Source organism: Hyla sarda, chromosome 5 (genome assembly GCF_029499605.1).
Source record: "Hyla sarda isolate aHylSar1 chromosome 5, aHylSar1.hap1, whole genome shotgun sequence".
Classification (NCBI taxonomy): Eukaryota; Metazoa; Chordata; class Amphibia; order Anura; family Hylidae; genus Hyla; species Hyla sarda.
In genome coordinates this window covers 268,494,582-268,520,911 of record NC_079193.1, presented here as the reverse complement: position 1 = coordinate 268,520,911, position 26,330 = coordinate 268,494,582, and the positions used below count along the sequence as shown (strand labels likewise).

General features: G+C 44.8%; 1 protein-coding gene across 7 annotated transcripts in view; it reads right to left on the bottom strand.

Annotated features, from left to right (window-relative positions):
- GREB1L (GREB1 like retinoic acid receptor coactivator) overlaps positions 1 to 26,330 on the bottom strand; it is a 134,748-nt gene that overhangs the window by 9,632 nt on the left and 98,786 nt on the right. For 5 of the 7 annotated variants that reach the window (XM_056521683.1, XM_056521682.1, XM_056521688.1 and 2 more), the window contains 2 exons: positions 4,678 to 4,780; positions 2,524 to 2,685 (listed from right to left, as the gene is read on the bottom strand). In XM_056521683.1, coding sequence (XP_056377658.1) covers positions 2,524 to 2,685; positions 4,678 to 4,780 — 265 coding nt within the window. The remainder of the gene's footprint in view (positions 1 to 2,523; positions 2,686 to 4,677; positions 4,781 to 26,330) is intronic. The other 2 variants (XM_056521684.1, XM_056521687.1) reach the window with 1 other exon arrangement.

The following is a 26,330-nucleotide window of genomic DNA, read 5'->3' as shown; positions in this document are numbered from 1 at the left end:
CACACATCCCCAAAACATCAGCAATCCACCACCATGTTTCACAGTAGGAATGGTGTACCTTTCATCATAGGCCTTGTTGACTCCTCTCATCACTCCAAATTACTTTGTGCCAGAAGGTTTGAGGCTTGTCTATGTGCTGTATCAACAAATACTGGCGGACAAGTTCAGCATGGGACGTACATGGACATTCCAATGTGACAATGATCCAAAACACAAGGCCAAGTCAACCTGTCATTGGCTACAGCAAAATAAAATGAAGGTTCTTGAGTGGCCATCTCAGTCTCTAGATCTCAATATCATTGAGCCACACTGAGGAGACCTGAAACTGCACGTTCATGCAAGACAGACCAAACATTTAGGGGAACTGGATACTTTTTGCCACGAAGAATGGGCAGCTTTAACATCTGAGTAGGTAAATAGCCTCATCCACAACTACTACAAAAGACTTCAAACTGTCATTGATGTTTGATGTTATAGGGGGCAATACACGGTATTAAGGTCATTTGGGAAGTTTGTGATGTGAATATGATTTAAAAAGAGTAAACACAGCTGTTCGACAATAAATGGCTTCAGCCAACCACTAACCATGAGTGAAAGAAAAGTTTGTGTTATTCATATTCACTGAATAATAGTTAAAACAAAATCATACATTCTGCAAGGGTATGTAAACTTATGAGCACAACTGTATAATACCAAAAATAAAGTCACATTAAAACCAGTACTTTGGAAAATCATGTCAAACAGTTTGCTAATACATTGTCTTCAACCTGTTAGACCTGATAAATTAAAAAAAAGGATGACGAGGATATTTTCTGTACAAGAACACCAAGCAGCCTGTGTCACCGCGCTCTGAATTTACACAGCTTACTGAGCACAGTCACCATAAAACAGAGCTGTGAATTATACCAGAGCTAAAAATAAGCACAAAACTGGATTTACAAGGAAAGATATAAAACAAATTCAATTCTGTTTGCTGGCCAGCAGGACTCCAGTGCTGAGCTCAACACTCCTTACATGGTCTTCACCAAGATTATTCACTGAAAAAAACACCTAGGCCTGCTATTTTAGGAAATTCTAATGGAAAAAATTTTACTTTTTCCTGTAAGAATATACCTACCTAAAGTGAATAAAGCATTTTGGACAATATTAAAATATTATATATATATATATATATATATATATATATATATATATATATATATATATATATGTATTTATATATATATACATATACATATACACATACACACACACACACACACACACGTACGTAAATCTATGTAAAATCTCCTATTCACATTGCTAGAATATTCCACACAATTGAGTCACTAGAATCTAATAAATAAAGAAAAATGTTCAATTTAACTAGATTTAGGGGTAACAACATAAAGTTTAAGTGGTCTATAGAAAGATACAACCTAATATGTACTCCAGCACACTGAACCCCAAGCAAATTCAAAATTTTCGCATGTATGATTTTATTCTGTTTAGTTCAAGTATTTTACTTTGCAAAATGTGTGGCTTTCTAAATTCTGCTTCTAACAGACAGTCATCTGTTTAAAGGGGTACGCCCGAGGAACACTTTTTATTTATTTATTTATTTTTTTTAAATCAACTGGTGCCAGAAAGTTAAACAGATTTGAAAATCACTTCTATTAAAAAATCTTAATCCTTCCAGTACTTTTTAGGGGCTGTATAGTAAAGAGAAAAAAAAAATAAATAATGCATTTCCTCTGATGTCATGACCACAGTGCTCTCTACTGACCTCTGGTGTCAATTTTAGGAACTGTCCAGAGCAGCATATGTTTGCTATGGGGATTTTCTTCTGCTTTGGACAGTTCCTAAAATGGACAGCAGAGGTCAGCAGAGAGCACTGTGGTCATGACATCCAAAAAAGAAATTAATTTCCTCTGATCTCTCTTTAGTATACAGCCCCTTAAAAAGTACTGGAAGGATTAAGATTTTTTTTAATAGAAGTGATTTACAAATCTGTTTTAACTTTCTGGCACCAGTTTATAAAAAAAAAAAAAATAAGTTTTCCACGGGAGTACCCCTTTAACTCCACTTTTTTGTTTGCCAAATAACAGTCATCTTAGCTCTCTGCTCTCTGGTAACAGTAAATAAATGGCATTCTAAGTTTAGCTTTAAACATATATAGAGCAGAACTAATATCTCAAGATCACGCATTAATCAATATTACATGTAAATACAAGAAACTTTGTAACATGTCAAGAGAAAAATGCTTGCTTCCGTCATAAAATTTCTTTCTTCATCCCCCAACATCACTCAATAAAAAAAAAGAAAAAAAAAAAAAAAAAAGTCTACTCACTAGCTCAGGGACAACTAAAACTAGAGATAATGCAGAGCAGAATCATGAAAAAAATACCATATAGAAGTTACATAATTAAGAGAACTAGAGCTACTCACAACAGCTTACCCTGAAAAATGCTTTAACAAAACACTGTAAATAAAAAGTGGAGGTTTATTATTTTTATTTTTTAACCTATTCTCTATGGTATGCACCTTGTTTAATTAGTAAATTCTTCCCAGTATAAAGAGGGCTTATGTGCCGGTATTTTGGATCGTGAACAGTTATGTCAAAGGGCAGGTTACAAAAAGCTTCAATGTCTGGCCAAAGCTCATTTTCTGTTCCAGGTTCTTGGTCTTCATCTTTTACCACATCTGCTAAAGGAAAAAAAAAAAATTCCATTTTGTTTTCGGAGATATTTTATAACATGAAAGCTCATTCTTTGAATCAGAATGATACATGGACACAGGCGCATTTCATTTTGACGGAAAAAATACCACTGCACTATATTTTGTGCAAAAAACACAGGATCTGCAACAGAGGCTCTAAAGAGGCCTCCAATGCATACATGAACATGGGTTAAAAGGGGTACTCCAGTGGAAAACAAAGGTTTCCAAATCATCTGGTGGCAGAAAGTTTTGTATATTACTTCTTTTAAAAAAATCTTTACCCTTCCAGTACTTAACAGCTGCTGTATACTACAGATATAGATGTGTAGTTCTTTCCAGTCTGACCACAATGCTCTCTGTTGTGTCAGAAACTGTCCAAGGTAGCGGCAAATCTTCATAGCAAACCTTTCCTGCTTTGGACAATTCCTAACATGGACAGAGGGGGCAGCAAAGAGCACTGTGATCAGATTGAAAAGAACACCACGACTTTCTCTGTAGTATACAGCAGCTGATAAGTACTGGAAGGCTTCAAGCGCAAGTGCCACCAATTTTAATACGTCCCAGACTACTACCATGATAGTACTGTTAATAACAAATACAATGCATCTATACCTTTGGCAGCACTTCTTCATGGTTAATGAGCCCGAAAATCATTTAATTTCACGGACAGGAGCAGTTGGACAGGCTGGGAGTTTGCAATGCTCCACCGTGCCTATCCTCTCTACGTCAGCGATGTAGATAGACACAGAGGTCCTCAGTGCATGTGCCCCTTAAGTCCTGGACGTGCATGCAGGGAACTTTACATTACCGGCCCAGCATGAATTCACAGAGTGAGTGCCCTCTGACACCTCCATGCGCAGTGCTAAAGGCAGGGAGGGAGCGCTCGCTCTATGATTTCATGCTGGGCCTGCGCGCACGCCCAGGACATCAAGGGTGCATGCGCTGAGGACCCCTTTGCATCACACAGTGGTCCCAGCACTGGTGTAAAGAGGGTAGGTGTGACATTGCGAACCGCAAGCCCCACCTATCGGACTGCAGCTGTCCATGAAATAAAATCATTTTCAAATTGATAAACCATGGAAAAGTGCAGCCAAAAGGTATGGCTGCACTGCATTTGTTATTAACAGTACTTTCATGTTAATAGTATAAAATTGGTGACAGCTGTGCTATAGAAATCATTTTCTAATCTGTTTAACTTTCTGGCACCAGTTGATTTGAAACATTTTTTGTAATGTTTTATTCATTTTTAGAAACATTACTTAAGAACAGCACTGTGTACATTTTACTAAATCCCATTCACTCAATCCAGCAACTAAATACCTTAACAGAAGCACCATTGTCCCACATCCCCAACGCTTTTAATTGCAGTGTAGGAGACCGAGCTTTCCGTTTCGTTTCCATAGCACCCATCTCCAGCGTGAGGTTCCGTGCCATGGAATCACATTACGCTGGGTCTCACACTGGAGACAGGAGGTCCCCGCACTGCCACCTAATGAAAAAGAGTGGCAGGGACAATGGCCCCTCCATTAAATGGGGTTATCCAGAAATAGAAGAATAGAGCTAATGTCATCCAAACACAGCACCACATCTGTCCCCAGGTTGTGTGTGGTATTTCAACTTGCCTTGCCATTCACTTGATAGAACAAAACTGCAATACCAAACACAACCTGAGGACAAGTGTGGAGCTGTTGTATGCCTTGATAACCCAGGTAGTTAGGTGCCAAATTCAAACTGGAATAATTTAATTCATTACAGGAACACTAATATCTACTTAAGACCAGGGAAAATTGACAAAAACGGGCTAGTTATTCAGTTGTGCATTACAGGTGTCATATGGCCATAACACAGCTATTTTGGCAGCTGTATTACAACAAATCTGCCACATGTGAACTAAAAAAAAAACTAAAAAGACAAATTGATTTGAGCATTATTCCTCAGTAAACACAAAAATCTCACCTTTACTCATATATGAATTCTTACCTGCATCTATTTCCTGTTCATCATAAACGTCTACTTCCAGAAGGCGAATCAACATACGGTACAGGATCCTAAGGAACTGCAAGTAGGCACCAGTTTTTCCAACCTGTGTTTTTTTTTTTTTTTTAAAGAGATATGAAAATAAGGCACATGGTATTAGAGATTACATCTACAGCGACATTGCACACTTTTGTTTGTACTAATATTCATAGTTAAATATAAGGCATAGAGTGCTACATACTGGACGTAGCCAGTCTGTAAAATCCAATGTTTTCTGGGAGAGTAAAAACCTATAGCTCCTTAATGTTCAGTAAGTCTAAATAGCGACAGTGGCAGCTAAATGGCTACAATAAGGGAAGGGTCCCCTTTTAGTCACCAATCAGCTTCCTCATAAACCCTATATGGAATCATCACGATCCTAATGACCAATTTAAAAATGGAAACAGCAGAATTGGGCCCCCCCCCCCTATTTATATTTACTTCAAAATGGCTCTGATAAAAAAATATGGCTTATCCCACAAAAACAAGTCTTCACATTGATCTATTGACAGGAAAAAGAAGTTAAAGCCCTTAGAATGCAGCAACATAACGTTTTCTATTAAATGTGCTATTACTGCTCAAAAGCAGTAACATTATCACTTGGTATTGCTGTAATCATACTGACCCACAATATAAACATGATAAAGATAGTACAGAGCTCTCCAATCTTTATTAGACCCACAGAGTTCAATACAGTGTAAGCATGCATATGTGACTGTTGCTCCACTTAACCCCTTAAGGATGAAGCCCATTTTGGTCTTAACCCATTTACACAAAATCAGGTGCATGTATGTGGTGATTAGGGATGACTTCTCGCATCATCAGGTACATGTACCTGATGGAAATTAACTGGCGCTGTGACAGTTTATTGAGCTCGGCTGTGCTGCACAGCCGGGCCTCCCTGAAGCTGGCCAGGGACCAGTCGCAGCGGTCCTCGGCCGGCAATCGATGCTATTGGTCCGTCAGTACAGACGGACCAATAGAAGGGATCTGGCGGGGGTCTCCTCCTTCCCCCTCCCCTCCATCGTTTCACACAGAGAAGCGATCTGTGGTGAGGGGGGGGGTCCCGTCGAGGGAGGCCACCCGCAGGACTCATGCTGCGGACGGATCCTGAGTTAACCCTGTAGACGCTGCAGTCACTGTGTAGGGCAGCGTCTATTAGGGTAACAGAGGGAGGGAGCTATGACAGACATAGGCATAATTAAATGGAGTACAGATGTGTACTCCATTGAATTATGTGTATATAGTAAAAAATTACACAATTGCATCAGTGAAAAAATAAAAAAGTTATGGCTCACAGAACACAGCGACTTACAAAACATGATTTAAAAAAAAATTTTTTTTTACAAAAATAGTTTTAGGCTATAAATGAACTAAAATATTTTTTAAAAAGTATGAAAATTTGGTATCACCATAACTGTATCAACCTGCAGAGTAAAGTTAACATGTCTTTTATACCGTATGACGAACGACCTAAAAAAAAACTACTTAAAAAATAAAATTTTAAACTCATCTCCCTGAACTTTGATTTCCCTCGCCCAACCAGAGCCCTTCCCTATCTGGGGGTACGACTTACCCCGGAGATCGCCTCCCTTTATAATGCTAACTATCCTCCATTATTCAGAACGATCAGAAAGGATCTCCGCTCTTGGGATCTGCCTTATTTGTCCTGGATAGGCAGGGTGCAGGCTATCAAAATGGTAGTATTACCCAGACTGTTGTATTTGTTCAGTACCCTGCCTGTCCCGGTTTCAACAGCGGAGATCAAATCCCTTCAGTCTGATGTTTTCAAGTTTATATGGAAGTCAAGGTGTCCTAGGATAGCACGCAATATTATGCATTTTCATAAACGGCTGGGTGGGCTTCCAGTTCCTAACTTTGCGAAATACTACTATGCCGCTAGACTGAGCCAGCTGGCGTGGTTCCTGGCGGACAGGGAGGTCCCGTTATGGGTTGGGCTGGAATCCTCACTCATCTCCCCTCTCTCTCTCTTCCCTAATGTGGGCAACCCCTCCGGTAGCAAAATATGTCTGCCTTACTTACCTTACACTCTCTGTCCCTGTGGCGATTGGTCCGTTTTCATTTCTCTTTACAATCTTGTCCTTCCCCTATGACTCCTCTCCTTCATAATCCTTTTTCCCCTGGTTTGATCTCCTCTAGCTTCTCTTGGTGGTCAGAACGTTCACTCAACATTGTCAATAGTTTTTATAGACGGGGTAGACTCCTCACCCTGGACGACTTTAAACTGCAATACTCACCTCCCCCTTCGGAACACTTTTGCACATGTCAGATATTCTCCTATCTACACTCCCTGTTCCCGACAGGCATCATCCCCCAGCTGACAAGGTTTGAATGTCTTATGTTATATTCGCCCTTTAGGAGGAGGATACTGGCAATCGTTTATGGTCTTCTCAACTCCCTCCCACACGACACCAAGTTGGCCTTCATGAGACAATGGGAGGCAGACCTGCAGATTAAGATGCCCCTGGAGGTCTGGCGGGAATGTTGTGACGTTTTAAGTAGAGGCAGCTTGCAGGTGTCCCTTACCGAAACTTCACTCAAAATATTACATAGAGCTTATTATGTCCCGGCCCGCCTACACTATGTTTCCCTTTGTCTCTCCGATCTGCTTTAGGGGCTGCTCTGCTGTGGGTACCATGCTCCACATATGGTGGACGTGCGACGTGGTCAAATCTTACTGGATCTCAATCCTTGCTATTCTACGCTCTGTGCTTTCCTCCCGCTGTCCTTTTCTTCCTACCTTCTGTCTCTTTAGCAGGCAACCGAGCAGGATGCCCAACAGCCAGTTTAGACTGGCCCAATTTATACTGTTGGCGGACAGAATCCACATTGCGGGTAACTGGAAGTCCCCTGTCCTCTCAGTATATAGAGTCCTGTATAGGATTAACCAAATTATGCTCTTTGAACGGATTACTGCTGTACGTACGGATACCCTGGACAACTTTGACAAGATATGGTCACCATGGTTTTCCTCGTCGTATTGTCCGGAGCTTAGATATTCCTTGTCTGTTTTGTAACCTATTATTTAGTGAATATGTTTAGTTCTTCTGCCATGACTATTGTGCTGTACTACCATTACATGCTTATCCACGACTGGTTATACAGTTCTTGTACCTGTTTGCAATACATGTGCTCGGGCTGTGTCCCGTATTTTTGCCAATGTTTTTGTATTGCTATCTGACTTCCTTAATAAATTTGATCTGTTTGACACTAAAAAAAATAAATTTTTATATGTATACCACCCCATAAAAAATTAAATAAAAAATGATTAGTGTCACATGTACCCCAGAATGGTACCCATCAAAGTGTCAACTTGTCTCCCAAAAATATTTTTGCACCCCAAGGCCTCTGCGACTTTATATGATGCCAACAAAATATCCTAAACTAAAAGGACGTCCCAAAATCCAAACAGCATGCCTACATGTCTGAGGCCTGTGTGAGAGACACGTAATGCACATAGGCCACATATGGGATATTTCTTAACCCCTTAACGACGCAGGACGTATATTTACGTCCTGCGCCGGCTCCCGCGATATGAAGCGGGATCGCGCCGCGACCCTGCATCATATCGCGTCGGTCCCGGCGCTCATCAACGGCCAGGACCCGCGGCTAATACCACACATCGCCGATCGCGGCGATGTGCGGTATTAACCCTTTAGAAGCGGCGGTCAAAGCTGACCGGCGCTTCTAAAGTGAAACTGAAAGTGACCCGGCTGCTCAGTCGGGCTGTTCGGGACCGCCGCGGTGAAATCGCGGCGTCCCGAACAGCTGATCGGACATCGGGAGGGCCCTTACCTGCCTCCTCGGTGTCCGATCGACGAATGACTGCTCCGTGCCTGAGATCCAGGCAGGAGCAGTCAAGCGCCGATAATGCTGATCACAGGCGTGTTAATACACGCCAGTGATCAGCATAGGAGATCAGTGTGTGCAGTGTTATAGGTCCCTATGGGACCTATAACACTGCAAAAAAAAATTTAAAAAAAAAAGTGTTAATAAAGGTCATTTAACCCCTTCCCTAATAAAAGTTTGAATCACCCCCCTTTTCCCATAAAAAAAATTAAACAGTGTAAAAAAAAAACAAAAAAAAAAAAATACATATGTGGTATCGCCGCGTGCGTAAATGTCCGAACTATAAAAATATATCATTAATTAAACCGCACGGTCAATGGCGTACGCGCAAAAAAATTCCAAAGTCCAAAGTCCAAAAAAGCGTATTTTGGTCACTTTTTATACCATCAAAAAAATGAATAAAAAGTGATCAAAAAGACCAATCAAAACAAAAATCATACCGATAAAAACTTCAGATCACGGCGCAAAAAATGAGTCCTCATACTGCCCTGTACATGGAAAAATAAAAAAGTTATAGGGGTCAGAAAATGACATTTTTAAACGTATAAATTTTCCTGCATGTAGTTATGATTTTTTCCAGAAGTGCGACAAAATCAAACCTATATAAGTAAGGTATCATTTTAACCGTATGGACCTACAGAATAATGATAAGGTGTAATTTTTACCGAAATATGCACTGCGTAGAAACGGAAGCCCCCAAAAGTTACAAAATGGCGTTTTTTTTCGATTTTGTCGCACAATGATTTTTTTTTCCGTTTCGCCGTGCATTTTTGGGTAAAATGACTAATGTCACTGCAAAGTAGAATTGGCGACGCAAAAAATAAGCCATAATATGGATTTTTAGGTGGAAAATTGAAAGGGTTATGATTTTTAAAAGGTAAGGAGGAAAAAACGAAAGTGCAAAAATGGAAAAACCCTGAGTCCTTAAGGGGTTAATACATCAGAATACAGGAAATAAATCTTTAGTTGGATTTCTTTGTCAACACCTACTGTGTTACAGAAAAAAAATTGATTTAAATGAAAAATCTGCAAAAAAAACAAAGACACTGCTTTCATTTCTGTGAAACACCTTAAGGGTTAATAAATTTCTTAAATATCAGTCTGACAACTTTGAGGGGTGCAGTTTATAAAATGGAGTGATTTATGGGGTAACATACATGCCCCTAAATTCCACTTCAGAACTGAACTGGTCCCTGAAAAATCAGATTTTGACATTTTCTTGAAAATCTGGAAAATTGCTGCTAAACTTATAAACCTTCTAACATTCTAAAAAATGTGTTTATCAAATGATGGGAACATAAAGGAGACATATTGTAGATGTGAATTAATCCTTATTTTGGTGCAATATGACTATTTATCGTACCAGCAGAAAATGTAAAGTCTAGAAAAATGCTAATTTTTTATTTTTTTGGCAGAATTTGGGATATTTTTTTTTTTTTTTTTTTTTTTTTTTTTTACAAAAAACGCTAAATGTGTCAATCAAAATTTACCCCTAATGAAAAATACAATGTGTCAAGAAAAAACAAACAATCTCAGAATCACTTTTATAAGTGAAAGCATTCCAAAAGTTATTACCAAATAAGTGGACGCATTGAAAAAAGGAGATGTTTATGCTTACCGTAAAATCTCTTTCTCAGAGTATCCATTGGGGGACACAGACCTTGGGTATATGCTGCTTTCAATAGGAGGCTTGACACTATGGCAACAAGAAAAGTCAGCCCCTCCCAGCAGGATATACCCGCCCACAGGCACCTGAGCTAATCAGTTTTAGTCCCAGAGCAGTAGGAGAGGACCAACAGGTAAGAAAAAAAAAAAAAAAAACGGTCCGAGGAACTGCAGGATAAAAATTTACTAAAACACCCTCGGACAGGTAACCAAACCAGGAACACCAGAAAAAAAAAATGGGTGGGTGCTGTGTCCCCCAATGGATCCTCAGAGAAAGATATTTTACGGTAAGCATGAAAATCTCCTTTTCTCTATCGGCTCCATTGGGGGACACAGACCTTGGGACGTACCAAAGCAGTCCCCAGGGTGGGTAAAAGAGGAGCAAGTTAGGTGGAAGGCTGGGCAACATCCACCTGCAACACCTTGCAACCAAGACTACCATCAGTAGATGCAAAGGTATGAACCTGGTAGAAGTTTGTAAAACTGACCGCTCTACAAACTTGCGAGGCCGAAGCCCTGTTGCGGAGAGCCAAGGAGGCCCCCGACAGAACGAGTGGAATGAGCTGAAACCCTGAAGGGTGGAGTCTTCCCCTTACAGCGGTAAGCTTCCGAAACAGCAGACCGGATCCACCAAGAAATGGTGTCCTTGAAAGCAGGTAGTCCTTTACGACAACCATGCGTAAGGACAAAGAAGGAGTCACTCTGCCGAAATGAAGTGACTGATAGGTAGGTATGAACGGCCCGTAGTCTATGGAGCAAACGTTCCTTTGGATGAGATGGGGGTCGGACAAAAGGACGGGAGGAAGATGTCCTCATTGAAATGAAAAGCGGAAAGAACCTTAGGTAGAAAGGACGGAACTGGACGAAAAACAACCTTGATGGATGACCAGGTAAGGAGAGCGACAGGATGGAGCTGCCAGCTCGGAAACCCTCCTAATAGAAGTGACCGCAATAAGGAATGCCACCTTTCGGGAAAGTAGATATAGCGGAACATCCCTAAGAGATTCAATGGGAGCACCCTGCAGGACACCCAGAACCAAAGTTCAGATCCCAAGGGGGAGTAGGCGATCTGTAAGGGGGGGCCGCGTGAGCCACATCTTGAAGAAAGGTCCGAATATAAGGATCAGATGCCAGGGGAAGTTGAAAAAGAATGGAAAGAGCCGAAACCTGGCCCTTGAGAGAACCGAGAGCCCACTGTTGTTCCAACCCTGACTGTAAAATGGAAAGAAGTCATGGGAGAGAGAAAGTAACAGATGAAAAAGGCGTGCGCACCCTCATCATAGTGAGAACAACTTGGGTAGAAAACCCCCTGGCTCTCCAAACCACGGTCTCAACCACCACGCCGTCAAATGCAGCGACTGTAAATTGGGGTGGCAAAGAGGACCCTGAGAGTGCAGGTCTGGACGAAGTGGGAGGCGCAGTGGTGAGTCGTCCGGGGCCACGAGAATGGCGGGGCCAGTCCGGGGCCACGAGAATGGCGGGGACACCTTCAAGATTGCTCTGATTTCTAAGATGTTCATGGGGAGAAGGGATTCTCAGGAGGACCAAAGGCCCTGGACTGTCCGGTCCCTGAAGACTCCTCCCCAACCGCTGAGACTTGTCAGGTGAGGGGCAGAAAGGATCGTCCTAGACAAAGAAGAGGAGAGCTCAGCCACCACAGAAGGGAATGGCGAGCCCTGGGGGGGCGGGGGGGGGGGGGGGAGAGGAGGACAATCCTGCGATCGAGGGATAGCGGAGATCTGTCCTATCGGGACAGGAGAGCAAGTTGAAGAGGTTGGTAGTGAAACTGGGCAAAAGGAACGGCTTCCATGGCCGCCACCATCCGGGCCAGTAAATGAAAAAAGCGATCCTGCCGAAAGGAAGCAAACTCGATCCGATAGCCGTTGGAAACGACATCATGAACCCAGGAGTCTTGCACGTGGGCAGACCAGACGTCCCGGAAGAGTGACAAACGCCCTCCAACCCGAAAAATCCACGAGTTGGGGCGTCTCTTCAGGCAGAGGAAGGTTTACGGGTGCCTGTCTTGGCTGCAAAACGGCCTGAACGGTTCTCCGATTTCCAGGAGAGACGGGCCTTGAAGGAAGGAGCCTTCATGTCCTGTGAGGGCGCCTGTCAGGTCGCCCTACCGGAGCCATAGGTCTAAAAGGACCGAAAGGAGGTTGACTTCCGTCGGGAGTTGGCATTGCGAGACTTATTCTGGGGTAATAAGGAACTCTTACCACCAGTAGCCTCAATGATCATCTCATCCAGACGTTTACCAGTTGAGAACCTGTAAAAGGAAGTTCTGTTAGAGATTTCTTGGAAGCGGCATCGGAGTCCCAGGCCTTGAGCCACATGTAACGACGATGCGCCAATAGATTACCCGTGGCAAAGGCTGTCCAACGAGACGACTGCATGGAAGCAGAGCACAAAAAGTCCCCAGCAGTGGAGAGTTTAAGTGCCAAATCTGCCAGTTCCTCCATAGGGGATCCAGAGAGAATACCCTGTCAGAGTTGAGAAGCCCAGACAGAAAGGGCTTTTGATGCCCCAGCAGAAGCAAAATCAGGAAGTAAGGAAGAACCTGCTGCTTTCTATCCTTTTATCTGCCGGATCTCTAAAGGAAGCTGTGTCTGCCAAAGGTAGAGTAGTTGATTTTGATAGGCCGAAGACAGGTGGATCCACTGTTGGAGGAGATGTTGACCTTGCAAAAAGGTCCCTGGCAAAGGGAAATTGTGCTTGAACCTTTTTTGCACCCTGAAAAAACGCTTGTCACGGTGCTTCCAGTAAGGCGTCAAATTCAGCAGGAGAGCTGAAATCCTTAGGTGAGGGACACGAGAGGTGAAAGGAAACTTTTGGAGCTGTGTCGAAAGTTCCTAGGTCCTTTAGGTGAAAGGTGTCTCTAATGTCTGAGACAAAGTTATCTACCATGCGGACGTGTCGGTTCAGACCTCTGAGTCAGAGGCAGAACCTGAAGCCTCATCTTTCAAATCCCCAGAAGAGTGGGAGCAGGTAGAGGCAGCCTTGGATGAAGGCGAAATGGACATGGTACGCAGATCTGGAGACCTAGAACGGCAACCCTTAGAAGAGGGGTGGTGACGGGATGCTTGGGATGAGGGGCGATACGCGTGAGGGGAGCGCCTTGCTTCGAGACTCTGGAGACGAGCCAGAATACAAATCCCTAGGACGCTTCTTGAAAGTGCCTTAAATAAGGAGAAGGAGAGCTAGCCTTCCTGGAGGGCTGGCGTAAGGAAGCCTTCTCCAGTGCAGTCACCACGGAATGGGAGACCTGAGCCAATTCAGAAATAGACTGGGAGAAGACATCTACTCCGGAGGGAGAGCAGAGCCCACAACTTCAAGTGGAACGTCCTGGGAAGATATACCAGGAGGGCCTGGTGGGGAGGGGGGGCAGTGGTGCAGGCAGGACAAATAGGTTCAGCAGAACCACAAGGCAATTTAATTTTTGCAGCCTCTGCTGGGAGGGGCCCACTTTTCTTGTTGCCATAGTGTCAAGCCTCCTAGTGACAGCAGCATATACCCAAGGTCAGTGTCCCCCAATGGAGCCGATAGAGAAAGTAGATTTTTTTTATGCTTACCATAAAATCTTTCTCGGAGGATCCATTGGGGGACACAGAACTGTGGGTATATGCTCTTACTGCTAGGAGGTGCTAACACTAGGCATACAAAAAAAGTCGGCCCCTCCTGCCAGGATATACCCCGCCTACTGACCCTGAGCTAATCAGTCCCAAAGCAGTAGGAGGCATCCAACAGAAAAAGAAACCAGCAGGAGTCCAAGGGAACCAAACAAAAAAAGGAAAAATCGAGCCACCCCTTTGGACAAAACCAACGAAAGCTGTACACAAACCATGGGAGGGCGCTGTGTCCCCCAATGGATCCTCCAAAAAGAGATTTTACGGTAAGCATAAAAATGTCTACTTTTCTCGGTCGGAAACCATTGGGGGACACAGAACTGTGGGACGTACCAAAGCAGTCCCCGGGGTGGAGAGAAAAGTACTCACCTCAAAATCAGGCAGAGGACGAAGTCACTGTTGCCTGAAACATCTTGCGGCCCAAATTGGCATCAGCCGATACGAAGGTGTGCACCTGGTAGAATTTGGTGAGTGTGTGAAAGGACGACCAGGTGGCCGCCTTACAGACTTGCAGGGCCAAAGCCATATTGCGGAGAGCCCAAGAAGCCCCTACGGAATGCATGGAATGTGCTGTCACCCAAAAAGGTGGAACCTTGCCCTTGCGGTGGTATGATTCCGAAATGGCAGAGCGAATCCACCGAGAAATGGTCGCCTTAGAAGCCAGAAGACTCCCCTCAGGAATCACAAAAAAAGTCACCCTGACGAAAAGAGGAGGTGACCGAAAGGTAGTTCTGGACAACCTGAACCACATCCAATGGTGTGAAAGGAACGCTCCTTGGCACTGGAAGGGGATGGACAAAAGGAAGGAAGAACAATCTCTTCGTTCACATAAAAAGAGGAAACCACATTGGGCAAAAAAGGAGGTGGACAAAAAAACCACCTTGTCTCGATGAAGGATCAAAAGAGGGAAACGACAAGAAAGACGCCAACTCAGAGACCCTCCGAATAGAAGTGAAGGCGATGAGAATGGCGACTTTCCATTAAAGGATACGAAGAGAGGCATCCCCAAGGGGTTCGAACAGAGCCTCCCTCAAAGCTCCAAGTACCAGGTTGAGATCCCACGGAGGAGTGGGGGACCTGAAAGGTAGAGCCTTGTGGGCCACTACCTGCAGGAAGGTGGGGACATGGGAATTAGAGGCCAACTGTCGTTGGAAAAGAATAGAAAGAGCTGACACCTGACCCTTAAGGGAGCTGAGGGTCAAATGTTTATCCAGCCCCGATTGGAGAAAAGCAAGAAGGCACAGAAAATAAAACACCACCGGAGAAAAGGACTGCGCCTCACACCACCGAAAATAAGCTTTCTAGGTGCCCAAAGCATGGTACGAATTACCTCAAGGGAAAAAACGTGTGCCCTCAATACCGCGGTTTCAACCGCCACACCGTCAAATGCAGCGAGAGTAAATTGGGGTGGCAAAGAGGACCCTGAGAAAGAAGATCGGGGCGAAGTGGAAGATGCAGCGGCACGTCGTCAACCAGCCGGATTACGTCGTCTTACCACTCGCGTCTGGGCCAATCTGGAACCACCAGAACGGCAGGAACGCCCTCCGCCTTGAGTTTCCTCAGAACCCTGGGCAGGAGGGGAAGGGGTGGAAAGAGGTAAGGGAGACAGAAGGACGACCACGGAATGACCAGAGCTTCCACCGCCAAGGTCAGAGGGTCCCCCGACTTTGCCACAAAGAGGGGAACCCACCTGAATTGGCGAGACGCAAAGAGATCCACATCCGGGGTCCCCCAGAGATTGCAGATCTGTGTGAACACCTCCTGATGGAGAGACCATTCCCCTGCATCCGCCGAAGAGCGGCTGATAAAGTCTGCTTCCCAATTTTCCACACCTGGAATGCGGATCGCTGAGAGAGCAGGGACTCAAGCCTCGGCCCATAGGAGAATTTTAGAGCCTTCCTCCATCGCCGAACGACTTTGCGTACCGCCTTGGTGATTGATGTATGCGACCGCCATCGTATTGTCCGACTGAACACGGACTGGCCGACCCTGAAGGAGATTCTGCCAGTGGAGGAGGCAAAGAAAGATTGCCCAGAGCTCCAAAAAGTTGATGGGAAGGCGGGTTTCCAGAGGGGACCAGCGACCCAAAACACACCTCCCCAGCCCTGGAGACTCGCATCGGTAGTAACAATCTGCCAACGAAGAGGAAGAAAAGACTTCCCCAGAAGAAGGGGAGAATGGAGCCACCAAAGAAGGGACTGCCGTACCGCCAGAGACAAAAGAATCTGGCGATCCAGGGAAAACAGAGACTTTTCCCACCTGGCTAGTATGGCCAGTTGGAGGGGGCGACAATGAAACTGGGCGAAGGGGACTGCTTCCATGACAGCCACCATCAGGCCCAAGACCTCCATGCAGAAACAAATTGGAAACAGGGAGGGGCGTCGCAGGCGACGGACACCCAGCTGCAGAGAACGCCGTTTGTCTAAAAGAAGGACACAGGCTACAGCAGTGTCGAAAAGGAGACCCAGAAACATCAGGGACTGGGAAGGGGACAGATGCGACTTCTCCCAGTTGATCACCCAGCCGAAAGAGGACAGAGTGTGAAGCGTGAGCTGTAGACGGGGCCTTGATTAAGTGTTTGTCCAGGTAGGGGAGAACTGAAATCCCCTGGCTCTGAAGGATGGCAATTACTGCCGCCATGACCTTGGTGAAGATCCTGGGAGCCGTGGCTAGTCCAAAAAGGAGCGCCACAAACTGAAAATGGCCTTTCTGAACAGCGAAAGAAGGAATCGCTGATGAGCAGGGAAGATAGGGATGTGGAGATAGGCATCCCGAATGTCCACCGACGAAAGAAACTCGCCCTGGTCCATGGAGGCCACCACAGACTGGAGAGACTCAATTCGGAAAATGGCGAGACGAGATGCAGATGGCGATTGAGTAACTTGAGGTCCAGAATGGGGCGAACCGAGCCATCCTATTTGGGAACCACAAAGAGGTTCGAGTAGAACCCTGAAAAACGTTCTTCTGGTGGAACGGGCACTATCAGTCCCTGAGAGAGAGGAGTGAACGTAAAGCGGTCTGAAAAGCCGCTGCGAAAGAAGGCAACCGCGGAGGACGGGATCGGAAGAAACGGTTTTTGGGGATGGAAGCAAATTCTATCCGATAACCCCCTGAAATTACGTCTTGCACCCAAGAGTCCTGGACCTGAGCCAGCCAAATGTCCTGGAAGAGAGACTGGTGACCTCCCACCCGAGAAGAAGGCGCGGGTGGGGGCACCCATTCAGGAGGCGGTGGGCTTACAGGTACCAGATTTGGCCAGGAAACTGCTTCCCTTGGGGAGTGGGAACCTGTTAAGGCAACCCCAGACTGAGTTGAGGGAGACCTAGTGTGAGAGGACAGGGACCTCGAAGGATTACTTGGAGAACGGCCCCTGGAGCGGGTGCTCTGCATGTGAGCCGGAGAGGAAGAGCGAGACTGGTGAGAAGAGGGGCTACGCCGGGTGCGCTTGAAAGCGCAAAGGAAAAGAGGGTCAGGGGACACGGGGTACGATTCCCTGGGAGAATGCCGTAGAGAAGACCGCTCCAAAAAGTTGGAGGCCACTGATTTGGAGACCCTAGCCAATTCAGAGATCGACTGAGTAAGGGAAGATACCCACTCTGGAGGAGGGACAGGCCCCAAGCATTCCGACGGAACATCAGGAGCTACTGAAACAGACGGTGAAACCAGCTTGGAGGAGCAAGCGGAGTAGGAGGATTCAGTAGAACCCCCAGGGATTTTGGACTGTCAGTCCACACATGCATAGTAGGTGACCTGCATTACGTTATGCTGCTACAGACCAGGACAAGCAGGGAAAATAGGGGGAACTGGACCCAAGGTACGACCCCAAGGTGCTGGCCGTTGGCAGGAAGGGGTTAATGGTGCATTTGTATTTTATGTCCCGTGCCCCTTAGCCACATATGGGGGAACAGGTAGCGCCATGCTCCTGAACCTCCACCTGAGAACAGAAAAAAAAAAAGGATAAAAGAACCTGAAACGGCTTTAACTGTAAAAAAAAAAAAAAAAAAAAAATGAAGACCAGGTCTGGAGAACAGACCTGTGTCTTGCCTCCTAGGACACTAAGCTAAAATTGATTAGCTCAGGGTCAGTAGGCGGGGTATATACTGCCAGGAGGGGTCGACTTTTTTTGTATGCCTAGTGTCAGCGTCTCCTAGCGGCAAGAGCATATACCCACGGTTCTGTGTCCCCCCCAATGGATCCTTCGAGAAAGAGATTTTATGGTAAGCATAAAAAATCTACTTTCTCTATCGGTTCCATTTGTGGACAGAGACCTTGGGTATATGCTGCTGTCACTAGGAGGCGCTGACACTACGGCAACAATGGTTTCAGACCGAGAAATTTGCCTTGGTCATTAAGGTCAAAACAGGCCATTGAGTTAAGGGGTTTTAAGGACCAGGCTATTTTTTGCAAATCTGACTTGTGTCACTTTATTAATAACTCTGAGATGCTTTTACTTATTCTAATTCTGACATTGTTATTTCGTGACATATTCTACTTCACGATAGTGGTAAATTTTCATTGATACAGTGGTCCCTCAACAAACGATGGTAAACCATTCCAAATGAATCGTTTGTTGAAACCATCGTATGTTGAGGGATCCGTGCAATGTAAAGTATAGGAGGTAATACTCACGTGTCCCTGCCACTGCGGACCCATCACCGCTGCCCTGGATGTCGCCCTCCATTGCTGTCACCGCATCCCCGGGGTGTCCGCGTCACTCCGGAACGTCTCTGCTGCCCAGGATCCTCGCTCTCAGTCGTCGTCATCACGTCGCTACGCACACTGCTCCTATTGGATGACGGGACGGTTTGTGCGACGGCGTGATGACGTTGAAAGAGAGCGCTGGCGTAGCAGGGGACCCCGAAGAGGATGCCCCGGAGCCCCGAGGACATGTAAGTGATCGTCGGGGCACTGTAAACGGCTATCCGGCAGCAGCTGAAGCAGTCTGCGCTGCCGGATAGCCGTTTATGCGATGGCCCCGACATACAAAAGCATCGTATGTTGATGCTACCTTCAACATGCGATGGCCTCAGAGGCCATCGTATCTTGAAATGATCATATGTCGGGGCCATCGTAGGTCGGGGGTCACTGTACTTGCCTCATTTCTTTTAGAAAAATATCCAAATTTCATGAAAAATTGGAAAATGTAGAATTTTTTGAATTTTAAAACACTCTGCTTGTAAGAAAAAAATGGACATGCCAAATTATGTATAGACGTTTCCATCAAAAAGTTGACATGTTTTTACTTTTTGAAGACATTAGAGAGCTTCAAAGTTTAGCAGCAATTTTCCAAGAAAATTTTGAGGGTCGTTATGTTAGATATCCCCCATAATTGATCCAATTCTGAAAACTGCACCCCTCAACGTGGAGGAGAAAACTCGATTTTTTACACTAACATGTTCTTGTAGCCCCATTTATTTTTTTTCATTTTTACAAGTAGTAAAAGGAGAAAAAATCCCCCCACCCCCCCACCCCCCAAAAAAAAGAATTCGTAACCCAATTATTTTTAAGTAAGGAAATGCCTCATTTTAAAGTGATCTGTGTGGCTCAAAAAAAAAAAAAAAGCAACAATAGGCTTTTGCAGACTGAATTTTGCCGAAATGTTTTTTGTGGGGCATGTTGCATTTAGAAAGCTCCTATTGTGCCAGAAAACCCACATGGCACACTATTTTGGAAACTACACCCCTCTAGGAATGTAACAAGGGGTACAATGAATATTTACACATCACAGATGTTTGGAACAGTGGGCCGTGAAAATGAAAAATTGGCCTTTTTTCACTGAAATGCTGGTGTTGCCCCAAATTTTTTGTTTTCACAAGGGACAATAGGAGAAAATGCCCCCCCCCCCCAAATTTGTGGATGTAACATGCTGTGCGGGTGCACAACAGGGCTCAGGAGTGAGAGTGCACCGAACACATTTAAGGCCTAAGGTGGTGATTTGCACTGCAATAGCAGAGGTTCTGACATAAAATAGAAAAAAATAAACTTAGGCAAGTGACCTTAATTTTGAAACTACACCACTCAAGTAATGTAACAAGGGGTAGAGTGAGTATTTACACCTAACAGGTGTTTGGAAAAGTGGGCTATAAAAATGAAAAATATTATTTTGGTTTTAATTTTCACAAGAGGTAATGGGAGAAATTGGGTTACAAATTTTTGAGGGCTTTTTCTCAAAATACATTCACATATGGGTTAACTTGCTGTGTGGGCACACAACAGGGCTCGAGTCAGAGCTATGTTCACATTTGAGGCCTATGACATAACAGTGACCTCATTACAGAAAGTACCCCCACACTGAGGAATGTGTATAGGGGTGAAGTGGACATTTGGAATAAACTGGTGTTCCCTAAATTTATTTTCCAGGAATGGATAAAGTGTAGTTTTGGAAAAATGAAAATTGCAATTTTCCTACTGATATGCCAATTATGTACCCAGAATGATGACACACAGCATTGCAAAAAGATAAAAATTTGCCCGTCCCAAACATGGTCATGCTGCATTATCAGCGTAATGCAGGCATTTCTGTATGGCCTCAAAATGTCTCCATGTCATGGCCATACTGTAGAGTGGGGTCTGGTAGAGGACGTCCCGATCCAGTATTGCCTGACACTAGGTTTTTTGACTAGGCCCATGTGCAGCACAAGGCCCCAAAGCATCCTCATCTCTGCTGCACTGACAGGGGTCAATCTACTGGGCCTAGCCAAAAGGGACTCAGGGTTCTAGGAGACAAACTGTTGACTGCCACACCATCAGATTGACAAATTAGTCACTGAAAAAAAAAAACTGTAAAAAGTCAATTTTAGTGTATCCGACAATGTCAATCTGGAGTCGCCAACAAACTAAGGAATCACAGGTTGATAGTTCTCTGGGGCACTCCAGACAAGTTCACCAGTAGGGGGCACAGGTAAACTTGTCCAGGAGGGGGGTGTAGTACGGCACCAGGGTCGCTTGTACTAGTATGGGGCACTGGGTCACTCTAATGGGGGGTTTGTGGCGGTGCCACCTTCTGGGGGAGCTCATCATCACTAGATAATGAGGAGGACGAGGAAGACAACAGGATCCGGTGTCTAAGAGCATCATAGCATATGTCTCCTCCACCTAAAATACCCGGCGGGCCATTTCATTTTTTTCTACAGGGGTGTGTGTGTGCGCACTATTTAACAGTGTGTGCTCGCTAAAACACACACCAGTAACAAAAAAAAAAGGGCTGCACCCCCAAAAAAGTTAGAGGCAGACTGCAGTACCCTAAAGTAGGGACCAGGTCACGCAGCTAAAAGGTGCTGCGGACCCTCAGACACCTACCGTAGGGGTAGCTGCCAAAATGTTTTTAAATTTTTTTTTAAAGCGCTACCTTTCCCTGCCTTACCTAAATCTGTCCCTATATTAACATGAGGGATGGCACAGGGTGGGGGTCTTCTCCACACAGGCCCCGCTCTGTGTGGGCGGGCACGGGTGATTAACCCTCCCACTGCCAGCTGTTACTGGTTGGATGGTTCGGGGGTCTCAGGACTCCCCTAGGTATTGTCACAGGATCGCTGCTGAACGTTTCAACAGGCATCCCGTTTGGATCACCGCCCAGTGCACAGCAGTGACCGGAAAATCGGAGGGCATACAGGTACGCCCTCCTTAAGTACCAGGATGCAGGAGTGTACCTGTATGCCCTTCGTCCTAGAAGAGTTAAACAGGTGTCAAAGGACCCCCATTGTGATCAGTAGAGGTCTCAGCATTTGGACCCACACTGCTTATAAACTCACCACTTATACTCTAATTATTGAGTAAGCCATGCTGTGGGCGGGAGATATGTTGTTATGTAACAGAGTTTCCCTTTAAGGCTCCATGCAGCACCATCATTTTTGTTCCTGTGAAAATTGTAAAATTATTACACAGGTGTTGGCACCTTGCTAATCAGACAATGGTAATCTGTCTGTTAAGAAAACCCCTTTAACATTTATGCAACACAGTAAATACAACATTTAAAAATGCAGAACTGATGTTTTTTCCTCCCCCCCCCCAAAAAAAAGGTAAAAAATAAAACAAACCACTGAAAATAGTACCATTGAAATGGTTTCACTGAAAACTGCAATGGCTCTCTGAATGAGGCAATGCGAAAAAGTCCCTATGGTCCTTAAGGCCAAAATAGGATCAAGACCTTAAGGATTTAACCCCTTAAGGACCCAGCCCAAATATACCTTAAGGACCTGGCCATTTTTTGAACATATGACCACTGTCACTTCAAGCATTAATAACTCTGGGATGCTTTTACCTTTCATTCTGATTCCGAGATTGTTTTTTTGTGACATATTCTACTTTATGTTAGTGGTAAAATTTTGTCGAAACTTGTATCATTTCTTGGTGAAAAATTCCAAAATTTGATGAAAAAAATTGAAAATGTTGCATTTGTTTTTAACTTTGAAGCTCTCTGCTTAAAAGGAAAATGGATATTCCAAATAAATTATACATTGATTCACATATACAATATGTCTACTTTATGACTGCATCATAAAGTTTACATGTTTTAACTTTTGGAAGACATCAGAGGGCTTCAAAGTTCAGCAGCAATTTTCCAATTTTTCACAAAATTTTCAAAATCTGAATTTTTCAGGGACCAGTTCAGTTTTGAAGTGGATTTGAAGGGCCTTCATATTAGAAATACCCCACAAATGACCCAATTATAAAAACTGCACCACTCAAAGTATCCAAAATTACATTCAGTAAGTGTGTTAACCCTAGGTGTTTCAAAGGAATAGCAGCAAAGTGAAGGAGAAAATTCAAAATCTTCATTTTTTACACTTGCATGTTCTTGTGGACCCAGTTTTTGAATTTTTACAAGTGGTAATAGGAGAAAAAGACCCCAAAATTTGTAACCCAATTTCTATCGAGTAAGGAAACACCTCATATGTGTATGTCAAGTGTTCGGCGGGCGCAGTAGAGGGCTCAGAAGGGAAGGAGCAACAATGGGATTTTGGAGAGTGAGTTTTTCTGAAATGGTTTTTGGGGGGCATGTCACATTTAGAAAGCCCCTATGGTGCCAGAACAGCAGAAAACCCCACATGGCATACCATTTTGGAAACTGCACCCCTCAAGGCACGTAACAAGGGGTCCAGTTAGCCTTAACACCCCACAGGTGTTTGACAACTTTTCGTTAAAATCGGATGTGTAAAAGGAAAAAAAAAAATTTGTTTTCACTAAAGGGCAGTTTTCCCCCCAAAATTTACCATTTTTAGAAAGGGTAATGGGAGAAATTGCCCCACCAAATTTTTAACCCCATCTCTTCTGAGTATGGAAATACCCCATGTTAGGACGTAAAATGCTCTGCTGGTGAACTACAATGCTCAGAAGAGAAGGAGTCACATTTGGCTTTTTGAATGCAACTTTTGCTGAAATGTTTTTTGGGGGGCATGTCGCATTTAGGAAGCCCCTGTGGTGCCAGAACAGCAAAATATACCCACATAGCATACTATTTTGGAAACTACACCCCTCAAGGAACGTAACAAGGGGTCCACTGAGCCTTAACACCCCACATTCGATAAATTTGGATGTGTAAATGAAAAAATATATTTTTTACTGAAATGCAGTTTTTTCCTACATTTTACATTTTTACAAGGGGTAAGAGGAGAAAATGACCCCCAAAATTTGTAACCCCATTTCTTCTGAGTATGGAAATACCCCATGTGTGGACGTCAAGTGCTCTGCTGGCGAACTACAATGTTCAGAAGAGGAGGAGCGCCATTGAGCTTTTGGAAAGAGAATTCGTTTGGAATGGAAGTCAGGGGCCATGTGCATTAACAAAGCCCCCCGTGGTGCCAGAACAGTGAACCCCCCCCACATGTGACCCCATTTTGGAAACTACACCCCTCACAGAAATTAATAAGGGGTGCAGTGAGTATTTACACCCCACTGGCGTTTGACAGATCTTTGGAACAGTGGGCTGTGCAAATGAAAAATGTTATTTTTCATTTTTACGGACCACTGTTCCAAAAATCTGTCAGACACCTGTGGGGCGTAAATTCTCACTGTACCCCTTATTACATTACATGAGGGGTGTAGTTTCCAAAATGGGGTCACGTGTCGGGGGTCCATTGTTCTGGCACTATGGGGGCTTTGTAAACACACGTGGCCTTGAATTCTGGACAAATTTTCTCTTCAAAATCCCAATGGTGCTCCTTCTCTTCTGAGCATTGTAGTTCGCCCGCAGAGCACTTTACATTCACATATAGGGTATGTTCTGACTCAGAAGAGATGGGGTTAAAAATTTTGGGGGGCTTTTTTCCTATTTTCCCTTGTGAAAAATTTAGGGTAACACCAGGATTTTAGTAAAAAATATTTTTTTTTCATTTTCCCATCCAACTTTAATGAAAATTTGTCAAACACCTGTGGGGTTTTAAGGCTCACTATACCCCGTCACGTTCCGTGAGGGGTGTAGTTTCCAAAATGGGGTCACATGTGGGTATTTTTTTTTTTTGCGTTTATGTCAGAACTGCTGTAAAATCAGCCACCCCTGTGCAAATCACCAATTTAGGCCTCAAATGTACATGGTGCGCTCTGATTTCTGAGCTTTGTTGTGCATCCGCAGAGCATTTTACGCTTACATATGGGGTATTTCCATACTCAGGAGAAATTGCGTTACAAATTTTGGGCGTCTTTTTTTCCTTTTACCGCTTGTGAAAATAAAAAGTATGGGGCAACACCAGCATGTAGTGTAAAATTTTTACACTAACAGGCTGGTGTAGCCCCCAACTTTTCCTTTTCATAAGGGGTAAAAGGAGAAAAAGCCCACTAAATTTGTAGTGTAATTTCTCCCGAGTACAGAAATACCCCATATGTGTCCCTAAACGGTTTCCTTGAAATATGACAGGGCTCCGAAGTGAGAGAGCACCATGCACATTTGAGGACTAAATTAGGGATTGCATAGGGGTGGACATAGGGGTATTCTACACCAGTGATTCCCAAACAGGGTGCCTCCAGCTGTTGTTAAACTCCCAGCATGCTTGGACAGTCAGTGGCTGTCCAGAAATGCTGGGAGTTATTGTTTTGCAACAGCTGGAGGCTCTGTTTTGGGAACACTGCCGTACAAGACGTTTTTAATTTTTATTGGGGGGGGGGGGGGGGACAGTGTAAGGGGTGTATATGTTGTGTTTTACCCTTTATTATGTGTTAGTGTAGCGTAGTGTTTTTAGGGTACTTTCGCACTGTCGGGTTACGGTGAGTTTCCCGCTAGAAGTTTGCGCTAAGGCGAAAAATTTGCCGCAGCCCAAACTTGAAGCAGGAAATTTACTGTAAACCTGTCCGTGTGAATGTAACCTGTACATTTACATGGGGGGGGGGCAAACCTCCAGCTGTTTCAAAACTACAACTCCCAGCATTACTGACAGACCGTACATGCTGGCAGTTGTACTTTTGCAACAGCTGGAGGCACACTGGTTGGAAAACCTTCAGTTAGGTTCTGTTACCTAACTCAGTATTTTCCAACCAGTGTGCCTTTAGCTGCTGCAAAACTACAACTCCCAGTATGTACTGATCACCGAAGGGCATGCTGGGAGATGTAGTTATGCAACAGCTGGAGGTACCCAACTACAACTCCCAGCATGTCGAGACAGCTGTTTGCTGTCTGGGCATGCTTGGATTTGCAGTTTTGCAACATCTGGAGGGCTACAGTTTTTAGACCAGTGCACAGTGATCTCCAAACTGTGGACCTCCAGATGTTGCAAAACTACAATTCCCAGCATGCCCAGACAGCAAACAGCTATGTGGGCATGCTGGGAGTTGTAGTTTTGCAACATCTGGAGGGCTAGAGTTTAGAGACCACAGTCTCAGACTGTAGCCCTCCAGATCAACTTACCGGCTTCCGTAGGATCCCGGGAGCCATCCTCTTCTAACACATGTCACGCCGCCCGCCGATCACCGTCACCGCTGCCTCCGGATCGGTAAGTGGATGTCGGCACCTGGTCCCCTTCAGTTCCCCGTTCTACCCCACCTATTGTGGGTGGGCAGGACGGGGAAAACGAAAGTTAACCCCCCCCGTCCCCGATCTGCTATTGGTCGTCGCCTCTGACGATCAATAGCAGACCAATAGCAGGGACAGGAGGGGTGGCACCCCTGCCACCTCACTCCTATGCCTTCAGGGGGATCGCGGGTGTCTTAGACAACCGCGATCCCCCTTATATTCCAGGGCACCATAGACCCATATGACCCGGAATCGGCGCCAATTGCAAGTGTGAATTCACTTCAGATTTGCGCCGATCGCTGACGGGGGGGGTCTGATGACCCCCCTGGGCATTTGCGCGGGGTGCCTGCTGATTGATATCAGTAGTCACCCCGGTCCGGTCTGGTACGGATATGCCCTGGGTCCTTAAGTACCAGGACGTCAAGGCGTATACGCCCTAGGTCCTTAAGTGGTTAAACCCAAAGAGCAGCATTAAAAACTGATATGTGCAATCAAATGATATTGTGTAAACATTA